This window comes from Sphaeramia orbicularis, chromosome 17, assembly GCF_902148855.1.
Source record: "Sphaeramia orbicularis chromosome 17, fSphaOr1.1, whole genome shotgun sequence".
NCBI classification, from domain to species: Eukaryota; Metazoa; Chordata; class Actinopteri; order Kurtiformes; family Apogonidae; genus Sphaeramia; species Sphaeramia orbicularis.
The window spans coordinates 15288338-15301159 of NC_043973.1; the positions used below are offsets into that span (position 1 = coordinate 15288338).

Genomic DNA, 12822 nt, shown 5'->3' on the forward strand with positions numbered 1-12822 from the left:
AGTGATGGAATGACAAGGACTGAGACATCCATCACTAACTTTGTTTTGTATTAGAAGAGACTTGAAACGACCCAAATTTATCCTTTAATCTTATTTCTGTCTCATCAAGTTCCTCACTGCTGCAAGAAAAATTTGTGATCGACATCTACCTGACAGTTGTCCATCCTCTGGCTACTTGACACTATAACAGAGGCTATTTTGGTAAATGCGCGTCCTAACTCCCGCAGCACCGCGGACAGCGTCTGTGCCCCCCTCTCTGTCTCCATCTAGCCGGTTTTATGAATGCTATGCCAGTAAAGCCCATGTTACAGTGCGCATGTAAGAACAGTGAACGGCGGCTCACACACCAGCTTATAGGCGTAATGAGCCGAATGCAGTCTCTGCATGCAGCACCTATTCTAAATATTATTTCTGCCTGGTAATACAAAACCAGGCATATTCTGCTCAATTATTTAACAGCAGACTGCAAGGCTCGGGTTGTATGGTATGAGGTAATCGTTGCATCTCTGTACATTTTATGCCAACAAGTGGAAATGTGTTTTGGAAATTGACATCCAGAGTTTTATAGCCCCCCCCCCCCTACCCTGATTCTCAAAACGCTGACACTTTCTTAAGAAGGAGGCTGATAATTAAGAGTTGATCATAAACTAACGCTCGGGGTGGGCTAGGCATTATATTTGACAGGCCTATGGATCTGTTTGGGTGACGTAGCAGTAAAAGTGATTTCTGATTATGCAGTGTGGTTATGGCAACATTGACAAAGTCGATCATTATGGGTCCAGAGTGGACTAAAATGATTAACCATGTGAGCAGGATTTAAACACCTGTCTACATCTTCATGGTCCCATTCTTGTAATGTCCAAACACCCGTAAGTGATCGATCCGCTGCAACCTGTGCGCATAGCAGGCAATGGACCGATATTCAGTCGAAGGCGGTGTTTTGGCTGTACAGTGACGTTTTAAGGCAGGTCCTGGTCAAACCTACCAATGATACAAGTCGGTCCTATTCTGCTGGGACTGATCGCAATGAACGGGTGTCGGAGCTCTGCACGGCAAAGGAGCAACCACAGCGAGACGAGGCGATCAAGGGGATGCGGCATCGGTACGCGGGAGCTGTCCATCAGCACCACATCCCCAACGACAAGCAGGAGAGCAGCAGCAGCAGCAAGCAGAGCCCAGACCCAGCTCCTGTTTTCAGCCTGCCGCCCCCGCCCTCTTCTCACCACCGAGACCGCACTTCGACCACCGCCGCTCACCGCCAGAGCCTCCAGGAGCTCCCCTGTCTGAGCCAGCCCACTCGGAGACCTGTTCACAGCGGCGACCCACTACCTCTGGCCAGCTACGACACCGCCCAGCGACCTTCACACCGAGGCAGTGAACCCAGCACCGGGCAGCCGGCGCACCTGCAGCAGGATCCCTGGGCCCCGGCCGGCTCTCAGCACCAGCCGCCGCCGCCGCCGCAGTCGGAGAAGCAGCCTGTTTTTCCGAGCTGCCACTGCAGTTTTTCCGAACAGGAGGCGAGCCTCTCTCAAAATCAGCCCCATCCTGTCGATCCTCTCTCACCGCAGCCCTCCCCACCTTTTCCAAAGCCTATACCACCGCCACCAACGTCGTCCTCCTCCTCTCTGCCGTTTTCCCGGGAATCTAAAAGAGGGGATCGTCTCCGAAGGAGTGCCAATAATTACCAACAGGCAAGCATCGTGGAACGCTGCAGGGGAGGAGGAGGAGCAGGAGGGCACCGAGACCACAGGCAGTTGTTGCAGCAACAGCAGCAGCAGCAGCAGCAGCAGCAGCAACAGCATCAACAGCACAGTCATTTAAGACTCCAACTGAGGGACCCCTCCCCTGAAGGAATCCGTGCAAACTCGCAGAAAGGGCGCTCTTTAAATGTATGTGAGTCAACCGAAGCTAACAGGAGAGCATTCGAGTTTCAGACTCAGGACCTGCAGCAGCAACAGCAGCAACAGCAACAGATCCCACAATTACGAGCGCAGCAACAGCTACTGGTGGGGAGCAGCTTGCCTATCAACTACTGCGCCAGCGGCTCAGGAGAGCTATGTAGGACTCACCAGGCTTCACTGCTGCAACAGCAAGAGCAGCAGCAGCAGCGGCAGCAGCAGCAGCAGCAAGGCGCACTGGGGCTCTGTCCCCAGCGCCCGCAGCACTGTGACCAAGACCGCAATAAGTCTGGGAGGATCACCGTGCAAGGCGACCAGGCGCAGCCACACAGCCGCGACTCCCGCGTAACCCCCCCGGTAACACAACAGGCATACGCGGGGAACTCGTCTGCGACTGGCAGCAACAGCAGCAAAGACAGCCCCAACTACGGCTCCAGCTATCACCTGTGGCCTGAGAGCCCGCATAAAGGAGAGGAGAGGATTCACATCGACCTCCATAAGGTACATTTTTTTTCCTTGTCTCTGCGTTATCGCACCTCATCATCCTCCTCCAACACAACAAACTGACCTTAACGTTTTCAATGACCACGCCTGTCATATGATTTTGATAGAGCACAGTCGCATATGTGTGTGCTGTGTGTCGTATGTGTGTGTTTGACTCCAGTATTTCAGTCGTCATTCTGTGAGGCAGCTTCTCCAAAACGATATGGCCTAACTAAGATCCGTGTTATACTAAGCGCAGTATTTCTTATCTAACCTGGTATTTGTCTCATTTGTTCATATGGCACGCGCATGACACGCACTAAGGCGCCCGGGAACGCACACACACACACACACACACGCACACACACGCACACACGCGCGCACACACCTGTTCCATGTTGCAGTGTTGTTTTGGGTAACCCACTGAAAATATTCAAATGACTCTCCCTGGCAGCTGAATTAGAAACAAAGCGTCTGCTGTTTCCTCAGAACAGAGGGGGTTCTGAGCAGGGGAATGTGCATAATTTGGCTTCCAGACACCGCTCTGACACAAAGGTTAGCTTTATTTCATTATAGACCTACCTGTCAGTGTGTCAGCCTCTGGCAGGCTGTTAAACACACTTCAAAACTCACTTTATGGTCCTGTATAGGCACTGCTTCTAGAGCTGCACAACACCACACTGTGTACTAGGTCTAACAGGTCTAATAGACACAGAAAGGGAGAATCACATGTTTGGTGTCAATAAAAAGCTTCATAGGGTTTATTATATGAAACCAAAGAAATGACAACTAAAAGATCAGGTTAAGGATAATAGAATCGAAATGAAAGCTGGAATAGAATCATTGTCTGTGTAGCGATGTAATATTAACTTTTCAGCCTAACAAAAAAAAAACAAAAAAAAAAACACTTAAGGTCAAGTATCTTTAAATGTGTAAAATAATAGAGAAAACAGACACGAGTGAATAGAGTTTGATACAATAAATAAAAATATAACTCAGCTCAAGGTGTAGATTGAATGATATACACACTGTTGTCCATAAAGTTGGAATCCTTTTGTTTTCAGACCCATTCCTCTCTTTATTCCTATTTCTACACATCAGTAATCACCTTTGACCACATGAAATGATTCCATACTGAGTCCCAGTTACACTTTATCTATTTAGAGTAAATCACATTGATCACAATCTTTTCAATCTGACCAATCTTTGTTTGTCCTGAATGTGCTCATCCTTTATAGATGACAGTATTTAAGTCATATTTAGAGTCAAAGATCATTTGTATCAGAACAGCTTCAATCTAAATATCTTGGATATTCAATTCATTCTGCAAAGTAAAGTAATAACCCCAAACGTACATTTATAACATATTCTAAGGCAATACAACACATTCCTGGATCTCACTGATGTTTCCATACAAGATAAATAACTCCCTTCCTCCAACTAATCATCTAATTTTCATCCTTGAGAAATCTGAATGGTGAAAACATGCCAGCAGCATGAGTTGTTTTGCAGTTAATTCTGTTAGTGATTAAAAAATAATTTCCCCTAAAATAATTAGCGCAGTGTCCCCCGTTGTTATTGTTTTTCCTTCCCAGGTGAAGGCAAGGTGAAGTTTTTATATCAACAAGAAGGGCAAGATCAGGAGCAGGAGGCATTGATGAGGGTGCAGCATCTAAATAAGAGCATCAGGCTGCTCTTTAAAATGCTGCAGCTGTTTTCAGGGGCTGAGCTGGCACTAGTAGCAAAAGGTGGTACATCAAACCACCTTGACATTACTGTTCTGAACTTGGCTCAATTTTGGACCATCAGCAGAACGCTAAAATGACCAAAAGAGGGAAGGGAAAGTAAACTTTTTTTCTTGAAGTTGCCATCATCCTATTTAGACAGAAACCCACAAGGAGGGACTACATACTAAGAAATGTGAATGAAGTGTCAGTAGAAAAACAAAACAATGCATCATGAGTGAAAGAAGATTTATTTAGAGAGTTGCAAATGATGATTCTTTTCATTGCAGATTAATCTATTACCATTTTCTCCATTTTTTGACTAGTTGTTTGGTCTGTAAAATATCAAAAAATAGTAAAACAGATCATTAATTTTCCCCCAAAAGTCCAAGATGATGTCTGTTTTGGTCTAAAACTTAAATATACAGAGTTTGCTGTCATAGAACTGTAAATAAATCAGAAAGTCTTCACATTCAGAAACTGGAATCACAGAATTTTGGCTCTTTTTATCACTAGAATAGTTGACAGCAAACTGATTATGCAGTTAATCATTGCAGCTTAGTGTTAGAGATGCATCAAGTTGTTAATTTAATAGAAAATGTACAGTTTTTAACATTACAAAGTGTGTAAAACGCAAGGATATTACCCCATTTAAACTCCATATTATTCTAATTACAGGACAATGCATCATTATAAATAGTTACTAGTGATTATTACTGAGAGCAGATTTTAACAAGCTGTGTTGGAATGTCACTGATGACATCCATACTGTCAACTATGGATTACAAGTTCATTTATTGCACCTCATGCATAATCTAGTTTGGAATCCTAAAACTGCAAATCTGAAAGCAAAGAAAATCTTAGAAGCACTCCCATGACAGACTCAGCCTAAGTATCAAACCTTTTCTAGTCGCTCAGATCAAACCGCGCCAAGTATTTTGATACGGCTAGACACGCTTATCTATTCACGGATATTTGTGGGATCGCGGTTACATCTTATTGACTTGCCCTTAATGAGACAGCCCCTACCCCCACTCCCATTTGAAATGCCTTAAACAAAACACTTGTGACAGAACAAGACTGATAAAGTGTATACGATTACAGTATCCCACAAACACACCCTGAAACTCAATAGCTAGCCCACTGAACGGATGGAAGGTAGTACGATATTGTGTCCTGCCTCAATCATTGTGCTTTGAAAGGTGCGTTGCTGCTTCTATTGTGATAGCCTGTGTAAGTACTCTAATGCCTGCCACTTACTGCTATGGTGATATCCCCTGCAGGGACACTGTAGTACATAAACACTAATGGATTTGTTCTCATTTAACAAGGCGGATTTTTGAGAGTGCACAGACATCATTGTGATTAATTGTTTTGCAGTTTGTCAGATTCACAGATTAACTGACTTTTTCTGAACCCTGAAAGTATTATGTAACACCGGTGAAGTTTTAAACGAGAAGTTGAAAAAACAAATCCACTTACATTCCTTGCATTTTAATGAGCAGTTTTTTACTCATATTGTCACATAAAGTGATCTTTTGTGTTGACACATTATACCAGGGGTGTCAAACATGCGGCCCGCAGGCCAAATCTGGCCCGCCAAAGGGTCCAATCCGGCCTGTGGGATGAACTTGGATAGTGTAAAAATGACACTAAAGATATAATCAACCAAGAGTGTTGAACTGGTTTTAGTTCAGGTTTCCAAATACAGACTATTGTGATCTCAAGTAAAATAATAACATAATAACCTATAAATAATGACTCCAAATTTTCTTCTTGGTTTAATGTGGAAAAAATATCATGTTATGCCCATGAATAATGAGAACTTCAAAATTTTCTCCTTGTTATAGGGCAAAAACTAACATTAAATTATGAAAATATTTACATGAACAAATTATCCTTTAACAATAAAATGAGAATAACCTGAAATGTCTCAAGAAAATTGAGTGTAATTTTAACAATATTCTGCTTGTTACTAAATGTTTTGTGCCTTTGTCGAACTGATCCGTAATGCACATGTATAAGTTGAGGCATAATATTGTTAAAATTACACTCAATTTTCTTAAGAAATTTCTTTTTTTTTTTCAGATAATTCTCATCTTTTTTTGTTTGGATAGTTTGTAAATTTAAATATTTTCATAATTTAATGTTTTTGATTTTTTTTTTGTTTTGTTTCTTTTGCACTAAAACAAAGAGGAAAAATAGGAGTTGTCATTATTTATGAGTTATTATGCTATTATTTTTTTGGTCCGGCCCACTTGAGGTTAAATTGGGCTGAATGTGGCCCCTGAACTACAATGAGTTTGACGCCCCTGCACTATACAATCTGTGATTTGTGCATACGAAGAGATCACTGTGGATCACAAAACTGAACCCAAATCGATTAGATTCATTTATGGAAAATACTGTGATTCTTATTGATTTATTAGATGTATTAAAAGGAGTCATATGACCAAAATCTTATATCCCAGTATTAGTTATGGCATATACAGGTGCTTCAGATCATAATATGGTGCATTTTCAGGTAATCCAGTGACTAAATAGTTAATATAAAATGACCACATGGAAAGGTTTATGTCTTTTACACATATTCTTACTCGTATTTTACTGTTTTTATTGTTTTATTAACCCTTTCATGCATGAATAATGAGAACCTTAATCATGATTTCCCCCCCCCCTCTGTTTTTATTCCTCTTTAGGCATGAAAAAAAAATGCAATTGGCAGCTTTTTATGAACCTATTTTTCATGGAGCTGCAAAAATGTTCGCTCAAATGGATACGATGCATTGAATTTTTGAAGCAAAGAAACATATATTTACTGATATACAGTGAAAACTATGAAATATAAACACTTTTAATGCTGCTAATCTGATGTTTTCTCATATTTAAACATACTCTAATACTAGTTATTACTCATTTCATGGAGATAATATACAAAAAAACAACAACATTTTGTTAAAGAAAAAATGATAATTACAGTCTACTAACAATTGATTTACTCTCAAACATGTTACTGCAGATCAGGTTTATCAAGAACAGTTAAGTTACATATGTGTAAGTGTCCGCTGTGTTGGCTGATATGGAACTAAAACAACAAAACCCATGAATATACAAGAGAACAGCTGTAGAAGAACTGAAAGGGTTAAACACCTTTTGTAAAAATTACACATTCTCCAACATAAATATTATTATTATTATTATTATTATTATTATTATTATTATGTTTGCAGCACTACTTGCAAAGTGCAGTGTTTTGGTCTTTATCTGACTTTTCATACAAAGACCTCTTCCACATATAGGTACAAGCTCCTAATATTTTTCCACTAGGTCCTTTTTCTGTTAATTCTGTATCAGATTCGCTCCACTCCATGTTTGTTTGTGTTGTGAATTTCCTTCCTTTGTAGAAAAATGGAGTCAAGTCAAAAACCTTGCAGTAAAGAGTGTGATTTCCAACACAATGAAATGAATCAGAGAGCGTAACATACAACAACAGACGCCGCATGGTATATATCACCATATATGTTGTTGCTCTGAGCTAAAGGCAATCTTCATGAATCATTCTGAATGCATTTTAGTCAGCATGTGTTGCACATATTACAGTTTCATAGTTCAGTAAATTTGCCCTTGAATATGAGGATAAGAGAAGTGAAAATATTCCGAGTCTGGTGCCATCGTTTCCTTCTCCTGTCATGTTTGTTGGGCGTTCAGGGCCTGTGAGCTGTTCTCCTGTAGCTATGTGTGTGTCAGTCGAGTGCCAGCCCACCTTTCTGGAGAACATAAGGTTGTATGTGTCACTGCAGAATGGATGGCTTGAAAGAGGAGGAAAGCTATTACAGTAAAGCCTTTTGTGCAGCTCCTGCCAAACTGCAGCCCAACACGCTTATAATCACCCTATATGATCTAGGAAAGGTCAACACAGTATATATCAAAGTGGCACTTGCAACTAACTTAATGTCTCTTTGACTGTCTGGAGGATTTAGAGTGGCTGTATTTAGTGATGCTTGTGTATAAAGCTCTAAAACAGGGGTGTCAAACTCATTTTAGGTCAGGGGCCACATTCAGCTAAATTTGATCTGAAGTGGGCCGGACCAGTAAAATAATAACATAATAATATATAAATAATGTCAACTCCAAATTTTCTCTATGTTTTTGAGCGGAAAAAAATAAATTTACATCATGAAAAGGTTTACATCTACAAACGATCCTTTCTAAAGATGTGAATAACATGAACAAACTGAAAAAATAAGTGTAATTTTAACAATATTCTGCCTCAGTTTATCATTTACACATGTACATTATAACTTACAGATCACAGTGGATCTACAAATACACCAAACATTTAATAACATGCAGAATATTGTTAAAATTACATTTACTTCTCTTAAGACATTTCAGGTTGTTCATATTTATTCAGGTTATTCACATTTTTTGCGAAATTATACTCTGTTTTAGTGTAAATATGTGAAAATATTTACATTTACAAAGAGAAAAATTTGGAGTTGTCATTATTTATATGTTATGATAGTATTTTACTGGTTTGACCCACTTGAGATTGAATTGGTCTGAATGTGGAACCTGAACTAAAAGGATTGTTGGTATCTTAGTGTAATTTTTACATTTCACAAATTCATCCCCAGGGCCGGATTGGACCCTTTGGCGGGCCGGATTTGGCCCCCGGGCCGTATGTTTGACACCTGTGCTCTAAAAAGTACATGATTGCCTCATTTTGTTCACCAGACGTACAAAGACAGGAAACAAAACCCCGCTGATGCTTGTTTGAAATATGTTCCCTCTCTGTTTCTTTCCAGCTTCTTGTTTAATATTTGGATTTTTCTCTTGTTTTCTCAGCGCTCAGTTAGTTTTTCCCACAACTTGAGAGCATTTGTTGTCACCTGCATCCTACCAGAGCACTCGTGTTTTATATTTGCCTTCGTCCTCTCTAAATGAAGTAAAATGTCATGGTAATTGGGCCGCCGTCTCTCTCTCTTTAAAACACTAGTTCATCTTATCAGTCGTACGTTTGTGTTGGCTCCGCAATAACTCTGAGGTAAAGTTGAATGCAAGGGCTTGGAACAATTGATGTCGACAGATCTGCTTACAGCCGTGTGATTTACTAGCGGGCTTATGCCAGGAGAAACATTATGTTGATTTAAACTTTCTCTATCAGTCATCTGTGCGCTGTTACATGGCCACCGTTTGTTTTTCTCTCATTAGGCGTCCATGTTTCCACTGCCTTTTACATTGGGCGAGGGCAGCCAACACCTTGAAAGCATACCCACCCTATGAAACAATTAAATGTCAGACAAGGGGCAGAGCCTAGTTCACATCCTCTGTATATATGACGAAGGAGTGGCGCTGCTGGAGATCTCTGATAACGCTAACAATGAGGTGTGAGCTGTGTGAGCCTCTTAGTTTCGGCTGCAGCTGGCAACACACAGACAGTAAGTATGAACATGAGGCTCTTTTAATAATTGATCGCTGTTTTCCCTATTTTTTTTGTCCGCTGTGTTTAAGTGCTGTGCTGCTCTCCTGCCCTGAAATAGATTTGTATTACCATGTGTGTTGCCATGGAGAGATCAGCTTGGTATTGTGTAGCAGTCTCACTCAAGGGTATTGAGTTTGGTCAAGGAATCATGTGCAGAACAAGATTATCTTTTAGATTTACGAATCATTTCACACTTGCTGTACATGTAGATACAGTATGTTCTTGTACATGGTGCACACGCACTCATGCACACACACACACACACACACACACACACATGCATACACACTGCAGGATAGCCCACACAAACACTAATATTACTGTAAGTGGTGTTCAAATAGAGCTCTACTTGATATAGTTCATTCGCTTTGCGTTTCATTTGAGTGAGCCTGTACAAGGAGAGGTGTATTGAATTACTTGCAGTCCAGTTGAATACAAAGAGTGGAAAGAAAGCGTGTTGGGGGTTTCCTCGGTCGCTCTGAGCCTCGCTGCTGACTGCGTGCTACGCCGTTAGAGTCACAGCTTGGCAGATGTTTTCGCTCTGCCAGCAGTCAATGCAATTTGTAACTTGACTGTTCGACCTCTCATGATGTTTTCCCTTTTCTAATGTGTGTAGTAACTTACAATTTCTTTTTTTTTTTTTTTTTTCCTCCGCTGCGTAGCATGCCAAGTCCATACCACGGCTCTTTGCTTAATAAATGACCACAGTTCATTTATATGGTAATTCCTGTGAGATGGTAGCCAAGGGATGCCAGCCATATAATGTATCACCGCAATGCATATGCTTTATGGCTAATTAGGTTATTGATCTGAGGCTGTTCCGGCGTCAGGGCATGATCACAACACAAAAGAGTATGAGAGTATGAGTAATGCAGCTGTAAGCAGATATTTGTTATTCATTACCTGGTGTTATTCAGATGTACAATGATGGCTTCATATGTGTGCGAAGGTGCAAGTGTGCATGTATCTTTGTAAATGTCTTATAATACTGTCGACGTGTGAGCTCACTGAGTCATTTCAATATTGCCTGCTGGCTGTTTTCAAATGTTTGTTAAACACAGTGTTTGGTTGGAGTGCAGAGTGCAGTAACGAGATGTGAGAGATGTGTGATTTCATCATACTTTGCTCACACAATCGACTAACGCTTCACTTGCAGCCTGCCCTTGAAAAAACAAGTTTGGAAGGCTTCTCCTGCCATTGTGAAATTCCATACAGAGAGTGTTTGCTTTGTATGGACGGCTGCATATGTGCATGTGAGTACACGTGTGTGCTCTGTGCTACATTCACAGTTCCCTGCTCTCACTGGATACACTTTTTTTTTTCATACTCTGCATTTCATCAGGTCTTTATGCCCCCGGGTCAGAGTTTGACTACTGATCCCCTGAGCTGCCTTACTACTTAATTTACAACACATGATACACAACCATTCCTCTGTAAAACTCAATCACAGCCTCCTCTGGCCACTGATAAATATTCAGTGAGGAACAAAAAGGCTTAGCTGATCTGCATCTAGTCCGATATAATCTGCTCGTACTTGTTTAATATCTAACCCTACATATATGGAGAAAACTTTCTATTAGACATATGATGTTGTGTGGGCTCACTTATTTTAAATCCACATAACAATACATCAGAATACCACATTTTATGTAAATTCGATAAATAAATAATATCCATAAAATGAGTGAGATACTCAACAAATAAAGGGTGGGGAAGCAAAATTTACAATATTTTGAGGCAGGGATTGAAAGACAGTGTATGACCAATTAGTTTATTGAAAGTCATGAGAATTTATTTGCCACAAGAAAATGGACATAATAGAAAATGTTTTTATTCTATGTGTCCTCCTTCTTTCTCAATAACTGCCTTCACACGCTTCCTGAAACTTGCACAAGTGTTCCTCAGATATTCAGGTGACAACTTCTCCCATTCTTCTTTAATAGTATCTTCCAGACTTTCTCGTAATAGTTTTGCTCATTGTCATTCTCTTCTTTACAGTATAAACAGTCTTTATGGACACTCCAACTATTTTTGAAATCTCCTTTGGTGTGACGAGTGCATTCAGCAAATCACACACTCTTTGACGTTTGCTTTCCTGATTACTCATATGGGCAAAAGTTTCTGAAAAGGTATGGATAATAGTGTTAGGTATGATTATGACATCCATATATGTTTGGTTTCAAAACAATTGACGTAGTGCCTGCTGAGAAAAAACAACTAAATGTTCATTGTAAATTTTGCTTCCCCACCCTGTATAAGTTCTTACTCATATTTGATAATTTTTCTCCTTTTATTTAGAATCGTGCAAATTTGCGATGAAGCATCTAACAAAATAAACAATATTAATGTAAAAACACGTGAAATGGTAAATATCTTTAGCCTAACCCTAACACTTTTAATTATCGTTGAAAACAAAATGAAAGCGCAAAAAGGCTTTGACTCCTTTGGCTATCTTTTGATGAACATTCAGTGTGATTCTTGTGTTAGTGGGACAAAAGAATTTTCTGACCAGTATTACATCCATGCGACAGAAGTAGCCTTTCTTTAGTTACATCACCGGTCAGGGTCATTCATGGAATTAGAACGTGTTGCCATCAAGCCATGTTCAAGAAACCAAATTTATTATTGGATAAATAATTTCTATAAAATATGTGAGATACTCAACAGATGTAAGTTCTTACTCGTATTTGATTTTTTTTCTCCTTTTATTTAGAATTGTTGTGTAAATTTGCGATGAAGCATCTAACAAAATACACAATATTAATGTAAAAACACGTGAAATGGTAAATATCTTTAGCCTAACCCTAACACTTTTAATTATCGTCGAAAACAAAATGAAAGCATGAAAAGGCTTTGACTCCTTTGGCTATCTCATGATGAACATTCAGAGTGATTCTTGTGTTAGTGGGACAAAAGAATTTTCTGACCACTATCACATCCATGCAACAGAAGTAGCTTCTCTTTAGTTACATTACATGTCAGAGTCATTCATGGAATTAAAACGTGTTGCCTTCAAGCCATGCTCAAGAAACCAAATTTATTATTCAATAAATAAATAATTTCTATAAAATAAGTGAGATACTCAACAGATATAAGTACTTACTTGTATATGATTATTTTTCTCCTTTTATTTAGAATCGTGCAAATTTGTGATTAAGCGTCTAACAAAATAAACACTATTAATGTAAAAAGATGTGAAATGGTAAATATCTTTAGCCTAACCCTAACACTT

General features: G+C 39.8%; 1 protein-coding gene across 4 annotated transcripts in view; it reads left to right on the top strand.

Annotated features, from left to right (window-relative positions):
• The first annotated feature begins 991 nt into the window (after positions 1 to 991).
• Positions 992 to 12822, top strand: part of kcnn1a (potassium intermediate/small conductance calcium-activated channel, subfamily N, member 1a) — a 113882-nt gene continuing 102051 nt past the window's right edge. For all 4 annotated transcript variants that reach the window (XM_030161202.1, XM_030161204.1, XM_030161203.1 and 1 more), the window contains exon 1: positions 992 to 2399. In XM_030161202.1, the coding sequence (XP_030017062.1) occupies positions 1092 to 2399 (1308 nt within the window). In that variant the 5' untranslated portion in view covers positions 992 to 1091. The remainder of the gene's footprint in view (positions 2400 to 12822) is intronic.